Source organism: Lagopus muta, chromosome 2, assembly GCF_023343835.1.
Source record: "Lagopus muta isolate bLagMut1 chromosome 2, bLagMut1 primary, whole genome shotgun sequence".
NCBI lineage: Eukaryota > Metazoa > Chordata > Aves > Galliformes > Phasianidae > Lagopus > Lagopus muta.
In genome coordinates this window covers 10,749,509-10,768,664 of record NC_064434.1, presented here as the reverse complement: position 1 = coordinate 10,768,664, position 19,156 = coordinate 10,749,509, and the positions used below count along the sequence as shown (strand labels likewise).

Here is a 19,156-nt window from a genome sequence, read left to right as displayed (position 1 = left end):
ACAAGTCATCTGTGTTGCTTATCTAGTTAATATACAGAAAATTACTTTTCTAATAGGTGATTTACCACACCCGAAAGTATGTGTATAAGATCCGTGGGATGAACCATAGTCTGGAGTGGAATATTCCTCTATTGTTGCCTATGTTCTTTCACTTTGAGTTTCTTCCTTGCAATGCAGTCTTGTGAGGAAAGTGACTTTTTTTAATGAAAACAATGAAAACTTTGTTTTGAAGACTGTTTTTTTCCGCAGGTCCAGATGTTGAAATGATTTTACATTTTATTGCCAGCGGTGCTCTTGGAAGCTGCTGTTTTCTTTCTGTTTTCCATTTCATTCCAACGATGCACAGGCATATGGTGCAAGTTCAATTTCTGAAAATCTGTTGACATAACAAAATCGAACCAGGGATGAATTTGACCAAGCAGGTTTACATGGTGGTAACTTCAGAATAATATTTGGCCCTGGAGACTTCAGCGCAAACTTCATTTACCTGAGGTCTTCTGGGAGGCTGAACTTAATCCATTTCAAGATAAATGTAGCTGTGTGACTCAATTATTTTTCACTGCATTTTACTGTAATATTCTGGATAAAGGATGTCACCACTTATAGAATATATAAAATAAATTACAACTAAGCAAATAATTTAGCTGATGAATTTATCCTCGTTGCCTCACAGTGCATCCATAACCACAGAATGGTTTCTTTGGATGTTCGTGCTATGTGTGCTGAATGACTTATTTTCTTCTAGATTCACTTCTGCCTTCACAGACTCCGAATGATTTTGCAGTGAACTTCACAGAGTCAAATATTACAAAATGGAGTTGGGTACAGCTAATATCACAATGAGAGAGGTTGCACTAAGTAATATTATATCTTTTCAGACTTAATCATGTGTGTTCAGGCAGTTATGACTATCCAGCTGACAGGCATTAACTTAAGTCATACTAAATGGATTTCAATTCAAACTTTAACTGTGAATGATTAAATAAATGCACTTAGCTGTTCTACTATGTTCAGTGGGTCAGAAAGCATATGTGGCAATTTAAGGTGGTGCATTATGCAAGTATTTGGTCTACTTAGTGTGGTTCTAAATCCCTAAGTGTTTTATGTAGTGAAGTACTGCATAGTCTATCCCACCATGAGTCAGTTCAACTTCCTTTCCTTTGTGCCTGGATAATCACAGACAGATTAGTGCTAACAAAAGCAGAAGTTGTCCCAATTTGGAATTACCAATAGCTGAGGCACTAGCATAGTTAAATGTGCAGTATGTTGTAAAAGCTTCCATGTGGGATCTCACTGACTACAGAGACTTTTTGTAAAGAAAACTTAGAAAGAGAAACTTTCCTAATGAATAAATTTGTGATATGGGGTTCACATCCTCACTAAAAACCTTTAGGGGATTTGATCTCAAAGAGGTTGGAAACCACTTCACTCCATGTTATACATCCATGGTGTAGCAATCTCAAAGGGACCATGTACATAGAATTTGTCCCTGTGGCTCTTCTTTTGTAAGCTTTAGGGATTTCACAGCATGCTAAAACCCCAGAAATTTGCTATCCCTTTCCAAGCCAGACAATGGGTTTGTGGCCTCACCAACAATGTACTACTGCAGAAGCGCTGGCTAAAGCCCATCTCCATATTCGATTTGGAAGTGCTGAATCCTGTTGCTTTGTTTTTTATTCTAATGTTTATATCCTTTTCACACTGCTTTCCTTATGACTGGTTTTTATTTGGCCCTCGAGCTTAACATTTGGAACTTCTATTGCATGATTTTGTTGGGTTGTTTTTTCTCTTTTTTAGCTTCTCAGAGAATAATGTTGATTGTTGCAATAAGCATCTTCCTTTCGTGTTTCATTTCATTTTCTATTCTATATAAGTTCTTACCCAGTAGCTCATCAAAACGACTGAATCAATTAAAGCAACCAAGTAACTAACATCTGCTATGTGTTTGCTGCCTTTGTAAGGCTCTCCTAGAGCAAGAAATGTGTGCTTTGGAATGGTTAGCGGTTTATTATGTTATATATGAATACTGGTTTACAGAAGGCCAGATCAGAGAGGTTTTGATGATGTTCTTGAAGTGGAGAGCTGCAAAGTTTGTGCTAGCTCTGTATTCTTAGGAGGATCATGATGCAGGCTTTCCTCCAGGAAAGCACTGTTTGGAGCACAGTTTTATCCTTGGGTAAAAAGATGAGTGAGTAAAGGACTCCCTTGAGTAGAGAGCATGTTGTGCTGGGAGAGAAGTTACCACTTGTGGTCTTTGCCCCAGGGCTGGTTGGGGCAAAAACTTGCTTTCTTTTTGTAATAGTTACCACTCACTCCCGATAATTTTAAATCTTGCCTGTTTTTTGTAGCAGTAGCTTACACTCTAGTGCTCTCCTCTGAATGAATTGCTGAAAGTGGAGTTTTACTCTCTGAAATTAATCAGTGAATAGAGCCAGCATGGTGTTGAATCTACTTTGACCTCCAGTTATCCCATACCCTGAGAAATTTTAGGAGGAATTTATACTGATGTAAAATCACAACTTGGCTCTTGATCCTGATTGGAGCTAATTATCAGCTGATAATATCCTTCTGCCCTTCATCTCTGAGTGGAAATCAGTGCTTTTATTTTATGTCTTAATCATTTGTAAAAGCTGAGCCTTGGGAAGCACTTGGAGCAACTGTGTTTTACACTCATTCTGTTAGCTAGTAAATACCTGTCTTCAAACTACATTTTAAGTTGTAAAATCACTTTTATGTACCTAGTTTATCGTCCTGTAAAAACTGGCTGCTCTCTGTCTTGCTTAGTTGGAAAGCAGTGTGTCTCACACATTTTTTTTTTTCAAGAACTTTATTTTAGCATGATAGTCTATGCATACAGTAGAATTTATGATGTTTCCAACTAATCTGGATTTAAGAAAAATGTTTACAGGGGCTTGCAGTGTGGTTAAAAAAAAAAAAAAAGTGCTGTTTTTCAGTTTTCAAAATGACTTTCATTACAGAAATAAAGATTATTCTGAATACGAAAATGATTTTTCAGAATTAATTGACAGAGTAGATATTTAGCTGCAGCATCTTATGTGCCTGGTTTTTGAAGTCCTATAGGTGTCAGTAGTTGTTGTTACATACAAGAGGAATATCACGAGGTTTGCAGTAGCTTTGGTTTGACTGACACCTGTGAACAACTATTAGGAAATACAGGCTTGTAGGATTAGACTCCACGCTCCTACTTACATAAGGAAATTGTGGAAAAACAATACAATGAAAGTACTGGAAAGAGAGAACAGTTCTGAACAGATCTCTAACCATGCTTGTGGCAGTCCTAAAAACAAACCCTTGCATGTGAAGATGCTAAAGGTGAAGGGAATGAGTAGGTCGTGGCTTGGAATATCCTTTGGAACCTTCCTCTAAACAAAACCTTGAATCTGTCTTAAATCATTCTTTGAAATGCTGCCATTGTAAGATCCTGGTGATCTATTTTCTCTGCTATTCCTCTGTCTGGAAGGCACTGGAGTGGCAAGAAGACAAAAAAAGCCCTTTCCTTCATGGATGTTGCAGGGATCATACAGTCACCAAGGTTGGAAAACACCTCCAAGATCATTCAGTGCAACCCTCCACCTATCACTAGTATTTCCCAATAAGCCATCTCCCTTAGTACCACATCCAAACATTTCTTGAACACCTCCAGGGATGGTGACTCCACCACCTCCCTGGGCAGCCCATTCCAGCACCTGACCACTATCAGAGAAGAAGAATGGATTTGCTGCTCCCCGAAATAACCGGTGTTCACTGTCCACCACAGAGAAAAATAAATCATTGCATTTTACAGGTACTGCAAGATAGTCTCTGTTGGAGAGATTCAAATTCTGGTTGATAAGACTCTTCTAGTCACTTTTATTTCTTTCTCTCTCAGAATGATCTAAATCTCAATTTCCTTCTTCTGTTGGCATTTAGTAGAAAGTTTGGATCCAGTTTTGTTGAGTTTTCCCATTTCTCTCTTTTGCTATAATCAAAATATGATAAGGCCCACATTGCACATGAAACTTGACCCTACAATGAGACAAGGTGCTATTATCTTAATATAGGTCCTTCTACTGTAGGCTGGAAAAATTCTGTAGTTCTGTGGAACCTTTCCTCCAAGGCAAGCAGTCTTTTTGGATCCTCTTATGTGGTATGACAGACTTAGGATCACTGGAGAGTGGCTCCATCTCCATAATGCATCCAGTTCAAAGTCTTTTTTTTTTTTTTAATGTAAGAGAGAAGTCAGTTTTGCACTAGATGGAAATGCCTATGAAATTGCAAAGCAAATTACTTTGGGTGACTGACAGGGCTGGGCTGGCAGTGGTGTAGATGCAGACTTATCCCTGTTCAGGCTAGTCACAGTTCATTCATACCAAGAGGACAGGTCATCTCAGTCAAGCCTTCACCACAAGACTCCATTATTTCATCTTTTATGTAGAGGTACAGCAATAATCAGTAAAGATATCTGCATGATATCTTTACAGATTTATGCAGTAGGCAAAGGAACTCATCTATTAAGACAAGTACCCAAGGCAGAATGAACGTTAAATTCTTTTGGCTGACTAAATAAAGGTTGTAGATTTTTTTCTTCCCCCTTCTTGATTCCTACTTGTTCTGGTGGTATAAGGTGGGACTCGTCCTTGAGATCTGGTGTCTGAACCATCCACCTTAACACTTACTAAAGAGCAGGAGTGATTTCTATTTGAAGAAAGTGCCCAGGTTTCTTTACCATAGAGAAGCATTGATGTTCCTTTTTAATGTTTATGTACAGTGCGGTTGCAGACATGGCTCACAAACCATGAACAAGGAAATAGGTACAACCTTCCATAGATATAAATTTAATGACCTTCTTAACTGAGTCAGGAGACCTCGAGGAGCAGCAGAAAATATTCAGACTCAAATCAAAACAGATCTCAAATCTGAATAATAATTGAGACTAGTGCAGGAGACACTGAAAAATAGACAGGTATAGAAAATGCCAGTTCACTGAGTAGCTTTTCCAAGTCATTATAGAGCACCCAAACAATATTTTTGCATGATATGAATCCATCAGTTAGCACTGGAGGATTACAATGTTCTCTTGTCATAATTAAAATTAATTGTCTTCCCAATTAGATTGAAATAAATTAGATTATTACACATTAATTAATGTATAAATGTCAGAGTCAAATTTTTTTTATCTCCTGACGATCAGAAGTCATATACAATCCCATGACAAGTGTAAGACCTGCCAGTTGCCTGAAGACTATGGTTTCTTAACAGGAATGCAAGAACTAAACTCTTCAGGAGAATTTAATATGTTTTCTAGTAACTATAACTGCATTTTTAAAATGCTATCTGCAGATATTCATGTATGTGCTGAGGTAAATTTTTCGTAGAAGTTCTATCTCTGGAAGTTTGTTTCCAGAAATGACATTTGAGCACCAGCTTCCCAGCATTACCATAGTGGCTGTATCCATGCTGTGGCAGAATAGGAAGAGCTTCTGGAGCTGACCAAGGTTGTAAGATTTGGGACACTCCAGGTGAGTAAGAACACAGAGAACAAAATGCAGTGAGGGAGTGCAGACACCCAGATATGGGCAAGGCAAAACTCTGAAGTCAGGGATCAGGAAGCTTCAAATGCACGTTTGGTATGTGTTCACAAATACAGAATGCTCTTCTGTGGATGACTCCAGAAGGAAATGAATTGGTGTTACAACAGAAGTAATTGCAGTTCATGCTCATGTGGATAATGCTGAGAGTAGTGGATTATAAATTGCCAGCTCATTTAAATCAGTACAGCTCTACTGACACCATAATTGAGATGCCTGCTCTTAAGCTTTGCCCTAAGTGTTCTGATGGATTGTCAAGTTTTCTTTCTCTCAACCAAAGATTTCCAGCTGCACTGCAGTAAATCTATGAAGTATTGTCAATGTGATAGTAATGCAGAGACTGATTTACTAATAAATTAGGCATTCTTCCACCACACTAGAAAAGTTTGAAGAGTGCTAAACTTGAATCCATGGCTTTCAAATTTTGTAAAGCTGAGCTAAATCATCAAACTAAACCCACTTCTGTGAAATGCTTAATAATGGTATTCATAATTTTTGTTTTGTTCCGTTTTGTTTTGTTACAGAATTTCATAGTAGTTGGAGATGGAAAAAAAGAATGTGTCACGAGAACAAAACTGAAGTAAATGATCTAATAATATTTTATGTTCTTTTTAGGTTCAATGTAATCTTATTGGGCACCAGCAGTGGAACTGTTCAAAATGGTTTATGGTGAATTTTTCCGCAGACCTGGCAAAGATGCAGAACTTATCAATTTGAATGTGGGTGGCTTTAAGCAATCAGTGGATCAAAGCACTTTGCTCCGATTTCCTCATACCAGACTTGGGAAACTTCTCAAATGCCATTCAGAAGAGGCTATTCTAGAACTATGTGATGATTATAGTGTTGCAGATAAGGAATACTATTTTGACAGGAATCCCTCCTTGTTCCAATATGTTCTGAACTTTTACTACACTGGCAAACTTCATGTCATGGAGGAACTTTGTGTCTTTTCCTTCTGCCAGGAAATAGAGTACTGGGGGATAAATGAGCTGTTTATTGATTCCTGTTGCAGCAATCGGTACCAGGAGAGGAAAGAAGAAGGTCCTGAAAAAGACTGGGATCAGAAAAGCAATGACAGAAGCTTTGACTCCTCCAATGAAGAATCATCCATATTTGATAAGGAGCTGGAAAAGTTTGATAATCTGTGCTTTGGTGAAATAAGAAAGAAGATCTGGGTCAGAATGGAAAATCCTGCATACTGCTTGTCTGCCAAGTTAATTGCCGTGTCCTCCTTGAGTGTTGTCCTGGCATCAATCGTGGCCATGTGCATTCACAGCATGCCCGAATTTCAAAGGCTGGATGCCAATGACAGAGAGATTGAAGACCCTGTGCTGGAAGCTGTGGAGATTGCGTGCATCATCTGGTTCACTGCTGAGCTAGTGATCAGGCTCATCACCGCTCCAAGTCAAAAGAAGTTCTGGAAGAAACCATTGAATATCATTGATTTTGTCTCTATTATCCCATTTTATGCCACCTTGGCTGTGGACACAAAGGAAGAAGAAAGTGAAGACATTGAAAACATGGGGAAAGTGGTGCAGATCCTGCGATTAATGAGGATATTTCGCATCCTGAAACTGGCCAGGCACTCTGTAGGACTGCGGTCTTTAGGTGCTACTTTGAGACATAGCTACCAGGAAGTTGGACTTCTCCTTTTGTTTTTGTCTGTTGGGATTTCTATTTTTTCAGTTCTTGTCTACTCAGTGGAGAAGGATGATGACTCTTCAGAACTGCACAGCATCCCCGTTTGCTGGTGGTGGGCAACCATCAGCATGACTACTGTTGGTTATGGGGACACTTACCCAGTCACACTTGCTGGAAAGCTGCTCGGCACCTTATGCATTATCTGTGGGATACTAGTGGTGGCACTTCCAATCACCATTATTTTCAATAAGTTCTCTAAGTACTACCAAAAGCAAAAAGATATTGACCCAGACCAATGCAACAATGATCGCAAAGAGAAATGTAATGATCTACCTTATTTTAACATTAGAGATATTTATGCAAAAAAGATGCACTCATTCATTTCAAGCCTTTCCTCAGTAGGAATCGTAGTCAGTGACCAAGATTCAACAGATGCCTCCAGCATCCAAGATACGGAGGATGTTTATCACACAGCTACTTTAGATAATGGTGCAGGAAAATGAGTGGAATCACTTTCTCTTTTCCTTATTTTTCTTTTCTGAGTCCTGGTAAACATGGACTTAAAGACTTCAGTGAATTTATTAAGTGCATTTAATTCTCAGGGTACTTAACTCTTAGCCATATTTGGACATTCTTTGCTCTGAGGATGCCATACAAGCTTCGTCGGTTATAGGAGGCTTTAAAATATGCCTCATGTGGTAGTTTGGTTTTTACACAACAAATGATATGTATTTTCTTTGAGGAAAAAAGTCAGGAAAACAGTTTTAAATGTGAGGTCATTGTTTCCTGCAGCAATATGATGGCTTACACAGAATCTTGCTGCTGTTCAAGTAGATGTATATTGCAAACACATAAAACCTATGGCACATCAGTGGAGTTTGTACTGAAAATATATCAGAAGAAAGAAGGAACTATCTACGTGTAAAGCTGTGCTCACTAACACATTCATGTAATCCTGGAATTGGGAACCAACTTGGGACAGAAAATGTATTGGTACATAGTGTTCTTAATCCATGGCAGCATAATATTTATGAATTTCTTTCCAAAAGCACAATGCATTCTTATTTTGTTAAAAAAAATAATCCCATTGTGCCTATATTTTTCCCAGTGTCCCACCTCTAGCATGGACAAGCTCTGTCAAGTCCTGAAGGTTCTAAACCATGTGCACCAGGATGAAACTTGAGGCCTAAGGCCAGCCAGGAGCTTATTGTACCTTTTAGCCGCCATCTCTGCCATTGCAAACCTGAGCTGTTTTAGTGCTTGGAGAGGATCCTACTGTGATTATGACTTCCTCGGAGGCTTTGTTTTGTGGGCACTGAAGTGAACTGCCATGGTGGACTTCAGAAGTTACTGCTGCGTGCTGTCAGCTCTGCTCCTTTGCTGGAGGAAGCTTCCTCAGTGGGTAACAGCAAACATGAGCAGCATCTTGCTGCACTGGTTCCCAGTCCAGGGCTTTAATGCCAAGCACTGGAGATGTGTGGAAATGCTCTCCTGTACTATGTATTTCCCATCAGCGGTAGGGTATGAACTGCATGTGGGCATGCATATGTTAACCTATTGCAGGTCATTTTCTGAAGCTCATCTGTTGGGAATGGCAGCCGTCCTGGCTTGTGCTATGGGCTGGAGCAGTGCTCATGGCCTGGCAGAGCTCTGCAGCACTGTGTGTTCCTCTTCTCTCCAGGGATTTCTTATGCAGCCAGCTAATCCTGCTGTGGTTCAGACTGCACTTTCCAGGGGTACGTGAAGGGAAAGCTGGCACTGAAAGCCCCCCAACCAAGGAATGCTTAAGAAACTTCGGAATCTCAGAAGTCAGTAATACTTCTGAACACTTTTTTTTTTTTTTTTTTTTTTTTTTTGTAGTAGATGCTGGGCAGTGAAGAATCCAAGCTACTGTGATGTTGATGTTTTGCTTAAAGAAAGACTTCACTGGTTTTTTGTTGTTATTATTATTTTTTTATATCATTTAATCTCTAATGGGCTGAATCCTGGTAGCCCTTAGTCAGTCTCTATGCAGGCAGATCAAACACAGTAGGAGCTGACTTCAAGACTGAATAAACCCAGGCGGGAGCCCATTTCTAGCCTCTGCAGAGCAGCTCAGAGGGCTGTTTTTTCAGGTGTGTATCAGGATTTCTGTTGTAAAGTACATTGAGTTGCACTGATACTTTCTGAGGCACAGAGCTCCAACCTCTCTGCAGGTCAGTGAAACAAAAGAGAACGGGATGGACTACCTATATCTTGAAAAGAGGTGTTCTTCAGGACGGTTGTGCACCAGTATAGTTGAGACTATATGTGAGACTTGGGACACTTTGAATTTTGGAGAAACTTCAGAATTTGGATTATTATTGGCTGAGTGTCTTAAGGGTATGTGATGCTTCACAGGTAATCAAAATTAATTCTTCCCATTGTAAATGCAGGAAAACCAAAAGGGAAAGTTAGCCTACATGTGTTTTGTTCTTAGCGAACAGTTAGCATTACAAAGATGCAATGATATAAAATAATAAATATGTATGTGCATATGAATGTAATAGGAACCAGCAGAATAACAATATAAAAATTGCTCTGTCCAAAGAAACTCTCTTGGTGTAATCCATATGTAGATCATGTCGTTGAAATTTAAAAGCAATGAAAAAATATTGTAATGCAACAAAAACAGCAAGAAATTTGTATTAAACAGCTGAAAAAACCTAGTATTGAAAAATCTCTTTTTGTATATTAAGCATTACACAGAAATGGTACTAAACAGTTATTTGTCATAAACTGAACTACCCTTGATCAGTCACATAAGGATGTGGCACAAAGTTTCTCTGCCTTTTTCCGGATAAATTGACCTTGCACTGCGGTGAGGCATGTCTTTTAGACTGTGTAATAGGAGGGAACCCTTGTGCCATGCAAAGTGCTATTTTGATATCTGTGTTTTTCAGAAAAGGCTTTGTTGTAATCTTTCTCCTTTCCCATAAATGAGAGCAGGGTGTGAGCTGAAAGGTGCTGCTCTCAAAGCAGAACGTCAAGTCCTATAATGTGCAATGGTACGAGAAAGTGACACAAATCTTGAGTACCATAAAAAGCAGATGAGAGTAAGTACAGAGATGCTGGGTGGTCTTTCTGCTGGTGGAAGTTTTACTAGAAGAATTTTCTATCAAAAACTGAACATAAGTGGGGACTTGTTTCCTATTAATGTCCATTTTTTGTCTAGAGTTGTGTATTATCAAGAAATAGTATCAATGGAAAGCAGATTAATGCTTTTGTTATTCCTGTACCTTTTTCCTGTATGCTTTTCTCTTTAAAAATGCTGCTTAAATTCTCTCCACCCATCTGCTGTTTCAGATAAAAAAGCACAGAAGAGGTTATGTTCAGATATGTGTCCCATTTTGCATGGGAGGGAATTGCTGGTCTTTATACAAAACAGCTTCCTGGCACATCATTAGTTTCTTTGTCTTGATGGCAAACACCGCCCTTTTGCTATTCAGTTTTTCCACAGCAGCATCCATCCTTGTGTAGTTCTGTCCCAAAGCAGTGTAGGAAGGTTTATGGCCCAGCATGCTCCAGCTCATGCTGGGAGCAGCTCTGCACTGCCACTGCTCTCTGGTGTGTATTATAGGAGCTGAAAAGCAGATGTGGAGGTGTAAGAAAAGAAAGCTATCTGAGTCCAGAAGGACATCTCTCATTCATCTGGCTGGCAGCAGGTAAAGCTTAGCTGAGGTGAAATGAGCAAACAGTCTTGCTGTTTATATTGGCACCCTTTTGGGTTGTGCTTTTTTTTTTTTTTTTTTTGGAGAAAAAGTCACATAAATCAGTGTGGCATAAAACAGTGGCAGAGCCTAAACACCAGCTAAATAAATGATAGCACATCTGTGCTAAGCAAAGTAACAAAATATCTGCTACTTGTTAAGTATAATTAGTTTCAGGCACCATAATGCAAAATATTAACTATTTAAAAAATCAAAGAACGCTGAAAGTGTCAGGCAGGTCTGTCTGGTAAGAGCAACATGCGGTCTCGTCTGGGCTGGGATTTTGTGTATTAATGCATTTATTAATTTCCACACATCCTTAATGAGCAGAGCAAGTGACAGAAACACTAAGCTGCAGAGAGCTTCTCTAATGTTTTTTGATTAGCTGACAGTGCTTTTGAAGCTGCTAATACCCCTTCATCCACAAAAGGACAATTCTCAAACAAAATCAAAACAACCCTGTGCTAGAAGTGCAATTTGTGTTTGATAGCAGTAGCTCAGCTGCAGTCAGTAAATACTGCTGTCTGGTGCTCTATAGCTGCAGTGCTGCTGCTTGTATTGCTGAGATGTTTATGCTCTGTCAATCAGGAGACAGCAGATGCCATTAAGCCATCTCAGCACTTTCCCACTGCACCATAATTGCAGTATCTCTTCTAAGCATTCACGACTTGCTGAGACTTTTTTTTTTTTTTTTAATTTCTGTAAAGCTGTTGTTAATTTTTCATGATGGGCCTATGGTCCAAATATGATCTAGCAGAAGTCACTGTGTGCCTCTAGATAGAATCACAGAATATCCCAATTTGGAAAGGATCCCTAAGGATCACTGAGTCCAACTCCCGGCTCCACAAACGACCATCCAAAAATCAGACCCTATGCCTGATAGTATTATCCAAATGCTCCTTAAACTTTGACAGCTCAGCCCAGGGGAGCCTGTTCCACTGCCTGTGCCAAGGTCTGGCAATCAGTGGATATTGCACCTGCACATTCATTCTTACTTTTTTGGTTTTGGGGTGCTAGTTTATTTCAGGCTTCTGAATGTCACACACACAGACAGTCACAAAACAGGTACAAATGTGCTTTTCAGAGTTCTCCTTTGTATGCACACTAGAAGCACGTGTAGGAATGTCTGTCTCATTGAGTGACTGGAAGTGCTTGGTATAGGTTAAAAGATTTTGCTATTTACTTCCAATCTGGATGTTACCCTCCCACCCAGCTGAAAAAGGACAAACAGCAGTAATTCTTAGTTAAGGAGTAAAAAGCAAAGCTCCTTTGGCTGTTCAGTATAATTAGATTCAATATCAAACATGATTCCTTGAGGAACAACCTACATGTCATTTCTTTTTAATTAATATATTGGAGAGGGAAATTTTTGCTTGAGATATTGGAAGCAATGCAGATTGAGGGCTCCTTCATCTGTGTACACATCGATTTTCCAAAACCTCATACACCAGTGGGACAGGGAGACTTTACAGGACCCCTGACAGGTCCAAACCTGCAGACCAAAGACCTGGTTGTGGAGGAGGTTGTGGAGCAGGGCTGGTTGTGGAGGAGAACTCATCTCTGGCCCTGGCTTAAACGCTGTGCTAGGAATGAGCTCATTAACTAATTCCGTGTTCTGCTGATTAAAAGCAGTAACACGTGGTGACTTACTGACGTAATCTGCTTTCACTGTTTCTTTAAGACTTTTCACAGAAGGACCAAAGAATGTGAATTGTAATGTAATAGCATTACAATGGTTTCATGTCTAGTTATTCTCTACTATTTAATAGCATATGTACTGAGTTTCCTAGTTATTTTATGACATGCATTGCTGTTTCCACTGCACGGCTTGTTATAACTAGCACACAACTGTGCTGGAAATTGTTATGGCCTGATTTAGTGTCATTGTTCTAGGAGCTCTTTTGAGTCAGCACAGGCAAGGGCACCCTGGGCCGCATTCGCTTCCCCCAACTTCAGCTATTGTGTGGCTGGTCCTTTGGGCTTCCTTTGCCAACAGACAAAAACAGACCTCTTCAGGACACAGCACATCTGGTGTGTTCAAAGGTCCTGACTGAAAATGGGAGAAATGTCTCTGTTGGATATGCAGTAAGAAAGCAAAGCAATGGCCTGAAGTTGTGTCTGGGGAGGCTTGGATTGTATATTAGGAAAAATTTCTTCTTAGAAGGAGTAGTGAGGCACTGGCACAGACTGCCCAGGGAGGTCACCATCCCTGGAGGCATTCAAGGACTGTGGAGACTTGGCACTGAGGGACATGGTTAGTGGGCATGGTGAAGATGGGTTGGGATTGGAGTAGATAATCTTACTGGTCTTTTCCAACCTTGATGATTTTATAACTCTATGATTCTATAAGGATATATGAATTTGTTAGGCTAGATGTCTGTCCTTTAGGTACTGAAAGGTAGATGCGGTGCATTCTAAACCACCGGACTATCTACCAGTGCTAGACCATCACTGATGCTGCTGTCCTCCTCTGAGCATTGTGTGTGTAGGATGGACTGTGCTTCTGATATAGATCTCTGAACCTGGGTGACACAGAGACAGACACAGGAATTTATGCTGAATTCTGAAAGCTGCTCAGTGTTAGCAGCTGGGTAAGCATTAATCCTGTGTAGCATTTCTGAAGCCAGCTTCCTCTGCAAGAATCTTTTCCCCAGAATCTTTGTTAGCTATCTGTTAGTCTGGAATAACCTGCAAGTTGAAGTTCAGCCTCCTGTAGTAATTAAAAAAATACACATAATAAAATACCAGAGGGAGCAAACTTGTGTTGGCAGAGGCAGGCACAATATGCTGACAGTACTTTTGCAACTCAAATTTGCATTATTTCTTGGCTTCCTGTAAGCTACATAAAATATTCTGACTGCACCATGTGTTATAAAGTCTATCCCTGTGCACTAATATAAATATAATAATGGAGCCAAATCCCAGTATTACAGCTGTGAAGCCAGAAAAAAAATTCTGACCTTGAAGAAACTGCTGAAATATTGCTTGGCTACAACTGCTAAGGTTGTAGCTGTCTCAGTGGTAGGGAAAACAAGGGGCTGTGCACAGATGTCGATAGGTGGGCCTCCCTTTCCTCCTTTGCGGATTCAGTTCTGAGCTCCTGGTGGTGCTGAGGGAGCTGTGTGGCACTGGGGACCACTCCTGAGGCTGTTAAGTTTGTGGCTATCTGTCCCTAGGAAGGGGTGGGTATCAGTCAGAGAATTAGGTCTGCATGAAATAAATAGCACTTTGGAAGGTGTAATATTATCACTGAATTCAATGTCCGTCCTCCACACCCTCCTCCCCATATCCCTAAGAAGCAATCTGGGAGAGAAAGCAGAAATGAGGGAGAAGCTCAGGGCACTAGTATTTAGTTGCAGCCATTTGGAGGCTGCTATTTGTTGTCTAATCCAAGTGCTTTAGGGGAGTCACAGGTAAAGGTTTGTACACAGAGTTAAAGACATTCCATTAGCTGCAAGAATATATTTTGTGTTGCAGGGACAATAATTCTCAAGGGTAGTTTCTGGGTGTGATGCTGTATCTGCTTTTCATGCTGACTGGAGTTTGTATTGTTCTGAAGTGTTAACATGTGGGTTGATGGTTGGATCAGATGATCTTACTGGTCTTTCCAACCTTAATGCTTCTGTGATTCTATGATTCTACGTGCTATAAATCATCACTGCAGATTCTACCTCATTTCATAGAAACCTAGAAACTGTGAGCATGAGGGGGTTCCGTCAGTTTCTCTCGTCCAGCATTACTTTTGACAGCACAAATAATGTGTATTTCAGTGAATGGTGATAGAACAAGAGGAAATGGATTCAAGCTAAAAAAGGGGAGATTTAGACAGGATATAAGGAAGAAGTTTTTAAAGTAAGGGTAGTGAGACACTGGCACAGGTTGCCCAGAGGTGTGGTGGATGCCCTATCCCTGGAGACATTCAAGGTCAGGCTGGATGGGGATCTGAGCGCCGATGGAGCTGTAGGTGTCCCTGTTCAGTGCATGGAGGTTGGACTAGATAGTCTTTAAGGGTCCTTTCCAACTCAAATGATTCTATGATTCTGTGACTTCAGGCTGCTTTTTATCAAATATTTGAAGACCAACTTAGGTTGTTCAGCAGGCATATAGATACGTCTGGCAATTCTGGGTGGCATAACCCCAACCATAAAAATAACTGTCCATCTCTTTGTTCTTTGTTTGTTTGTTTATTTGTTGTCGTTGCTTTGAAAATGACTTTGCAATCTTGCATATTTGGATTGTGGGAAAAAGTGTGGTGAGTAAATAGCTCACTGTGCAAAGAGCCAACTTAGTGCTTGGAAGTGTGTGCAGGAATTCTGTGTGAAGCAGGAGGGTGCTGGTGTTTGGGGGCAGGGCTCCATGAGCCTCCTGGGTGGAAGGAAAAACTTTTTTTTTTTGTTTTGCTTTATTCTCTTCCTCTAAATAGATTAGGAGGATATGGAGAAACAGTCTCGCTGTGCTGTGGTAATAGTGTTGAATGAGATGATGGGCACACTGAAGTTAAGGCTGTTAAAAACTAACACCAATTTTTTTTAAGTGAGCACCCCCATCCCCTGGGACAATCAGTTTTTATTCACCATCACAACTTTTGTGATAACTGTTCCAAATTTTATTTCAAACACAAAAACAACATGCCAAAAACACAGCAATCTTTTTCTTTGCCAGATACTTTAAAGATTAAATTAGCTGTAGTGATAGGTGTGGAAAGGGAAATGGCTGGTGGGCAGGATGTGGGGGGAGGCTGAATTTTTAGAAGTCATTTTGAAATTCTGCACTTTTGCCTTTGGCATCACACACTTTTTCATTCTTACTTCTCTTCCATAGTGACTGAAGAATCAAAATAAATAATTGAAAGTTAATATGTTTTTTTTTTTCTGGAGACTCTTTTTAGACAATTGAGCCCAAAGGAGAAAATACAGTGAATGTTATGTATAGTCAGCAGGAAACAGTGTTGCCAGTAGGAGCAGGCATGTGATCCCTGCCCTGTACTCAGCTCTGCTGAAGCTGTGCTGCATGTAATGTGTTCAGTTTGGGCCCTTCACTGCAAGAAAGACATAGAGGCCCTGGAGTGTGTTCATAGAAGGGCAGTGAAGCTGTGAGGGGCCTGGAGCACAGGTGTAATGAGGAGAGGTTGAGAGAGCTGGGATTGTTCAGTCCGGAGAAGAGGAGGATGAGGGGAGACCTTATTGCTCTCTATAAGGACCTGAAGGGAGGTTGTGGAGAGGTGGGGGTCGGCCTCTTCTCATGTGTAACAATGATAGGAGTTGAGGGAATGGCCTTAAGCTGTGCTAGGAGAGGTTTAGGTTGGATATTAGGAGAAGCTTCTTCTCAAAAAGAGTGGCGATGCAGTGTAACGGGCTGCCCAGGGATGTGGTGTGGTCACCATTGCTGGAGGTCTTACTGTGGAGATGCGGCACTAAGGAGCATGGCTGTGATGGGATGACAGCTGGACTAGATGATCTTGGTGGTCTTTTCCAACCTTGACAATTATATGATTCTGTGGTATATTATTATATGTTTTGAGGATGAGTTACAGTCTCATGAGAAGCATTTCTAGCCAACATATAGATTCATGTAGGTATATATACTTGATATACCTTAAGTCACAACACTTACGTTCTGGCAGTATTCGATGAACAAAAGGTTAATAGAGGGGATGAATCTAGTTCTGTTCTAGCAGCTTTTGGTGAAGTCACGTGCTTTTTGCTTTTAGACTGCCTTTGCAAATGGGAGGCTAGTGATTTGAGTCTTTTGTATATCCAGATGTATACACACTGATTGGACAGCTGTCAAAGCATTATTATGTGAGCTTTTATAAATCTGGCACTGAAGGTAAACTCTGTTCCCCTACCATGCTGGCACTTGCTGAGGAGCTGCTGCATTACAGTGGTGTGTGGTGCATGCAAAGTGATCCCATTACACAACACAGTGTAAAGGCAGAATGCGGACTCTTGCCAAGGATGCTCTGAGCTGGAGGTCAGTTTCTGTGAGTTTGTTTTCACAGTATTGTCACCTGCTGAAAACTTCTGTGTGCACCTCTTAATAAGTTTTAAGTCATCCCAATACATTTTGGGATATCCAGAAAGGGCATTGAAAATGCCAATTTTCATTGAAAACAAACACTCCTACAAGAGGGAAGAGTTTCCTCAAAGACTTTTTTTCCTAGCTTTTTTGCCCCTGGCACAGAAGTAGGAGAACATAATGTTGGTGAAATGTCAGTGTTAGGAGAGTCTGTTTAGGACCACTGTGACTCTGTATGAAAATAAGTGATGGAGGAATCTGGAAGCTAGGATAGGGAATCTGTTTGCAGTACAAATGAGCCATGCAGCATTTATACACACTGTGCTTGGGGTACTGGATGGAAAGATGATTTCTCTGCATCAGAGGTGGTTTTCTGTTGTATAACTGCACCACATCAGCTGCAGCATTTTCTGCCATATCGACAACATCTTTCTCAATCTGATGCCAATTTTTCCAAGGTCTTTGTGTTTGTAGTCTTGAAATCAGGAGGGAGACAATGAGAGTAGCTGGAGTGAAGTAAAGGAGAAAGAGAAAAAAAGGGATTGGTGGCAAGAGCCGTGCTGCAATGATGCTTTGCTGGGAAATATAGTCCCCATGTCTTGAAACTTTTCCTCTCCTCTTCTCCTATAGAAAAACATGTTCCATGGAAGAGGACTGTGCCATAGCATGACTTTTGCTAACTTCAGTCTCCATTCTGCTGTTCATTTAAAAGTGGGAGAAACACTGTGAATGTAACCTGGAAGAATGGACAGTCCAGCTCACTCCTTGGTCTTTTTCACTCTGTACTTAGTATCATAAAATAATAGAATCATAGAATGGCCTGGGTTGAAAAGGACCGCAATGATCATCTGTTTCAACCCCCTGCTATGTGCAGGTCACCAACCAGCAGACCAGGCTGCCCAGAGCCACATCCAACTTGGCCTTGAATGCCTCCATGGATGGGGCATCCACAACCTCCTCAGGCAACCTGTTCCACTGTGTCACCACCCTCTGGGTGAAAAACTTCCTAATATCTAACATATTCCTTGTCTTAGCTTAAAACCATTCTCCCTTAGTAGGTTCTAGCTCAAGAGTTTTGGTAATACATTTCCCCCCCCCCCCCCCCCCCCCCACCTTTGGCACACCATGCATTAAGATATACAGTCCATGCAATGTTTGCAGCTACTCAGCAAACTAAAATAAAGAGTAAAGCCAATGAGGTCTGGAACTAATGCTTTACGTTCTGTTATCCCATATGTATTTTCAGCATGTGGTTCCTTTAAAATGCGGGTGGCTTCACCATCACAAATATAGTTCAGCAAACAAGGTCACTGCAATAAACCTTGCATGGGATGATGACTTTTTTTTTTAACTTTTGGAGGGAGGAGAAAAAGAGAAGTGCACAGTGTGGTGAGAAAAAAAAAGAAATATTTGAATAATAACTCTCGTGGCAAAATATTTCCAGTTATTGGAGTGTGATCTTTGTTGGACTAAGTAATCAAAAATAAACTATATATATTGAGCATGAAAAAGAAGAAAGGAAAGAAAAATTGCTGACTTTTCCTCTCTCTCACTCCTTTCACAGAGATTGAGATACTTCTTTGGCTAGTCAGATGATGAATCACTTGTTAATTAAGTGGTCAGAAAAAGTAGCTGAAAAAGGAATTTGGGATGTGAGAGAGCCTAGCACAGAGGAAGCCAATCCTGTAAGGTTTTGACACTTTAATTAAGAGAGATCTTTGTCAGTGTGATGGAAACTCAGGTGCTGGCAGAGTGTGCATGCAGAGAAGATGTTTGTTACCATAATTACTACCGTGTTGGAGGGATTAGAAGCCAATTCTGCTTCCATTGGGAAGCCTAGATTGCAGATATTTCCATAGAAGCAGGCATAGACTGGGAGGCACAGACTGAGGCTGGCTAGGCACATTGCTTTCATGGTGAAGAGCAGCAGATTTGGGCTGCAAAGGATTGAGATCTTCCCTTGTGGCTCCAGTTCATGTTTCATGTGATCCTATGCCAGCTATTCTGTCATCCAGCACTTCTGGTTTCCATCGTTTCTTTTGCCTCTCTTTTCTGATATTTAAACTATGTAGGACAGCAGTTTCCTCATCCTATACAATTCTTTCCAAAGAGGAGTGTTATGATAAAAAATGGGGTGGTGGTGTTGCATAAGACCTCATGTTACTGTGAAAATGATGACTT

At 40.5% G+C, this 19,156-nt stretch overlaps 1 protein-coding gene across 11 annotated transcripts in view; it reads left to right on the top strand.

Annotated features, from left to right (window-relative positions):
* Positions 1-19,156, top strand: part of KCNS3 (potassium voltage-gated channel modifier subfamily S member 3) — a 67,854-nt gene that overhangs the window by 11,903 nt on the left and 36,795 nt on the right. For 7 of the 11 annotated variants that reach the window (XR_007375060.1, XR_007375059.1, XR_007375063.1 and 4 more), the window contains exon 2: positions 6,204-9,037. The exons of 2 other annotated variants lie outside the window; for them this stretch is intronic. Coding sequence is in view for 1 of the 9 variants with exons in the window: in XM_048935957.1 (XP_048791914.1) it covers positions 6,248-7,732 (1,485 nt within the window). In the remaining 8 variants the exon portion in view is untranslated. Of the gene's footprint in view, positions 1-1,258; positions 5,520-6,203; positions 17,988-19,156 lie in introns of those variants that run through there. 2 more of the 11 variants (XR_007375062.1, XM_048935957.1) reach the window with 2 other exon arrangements.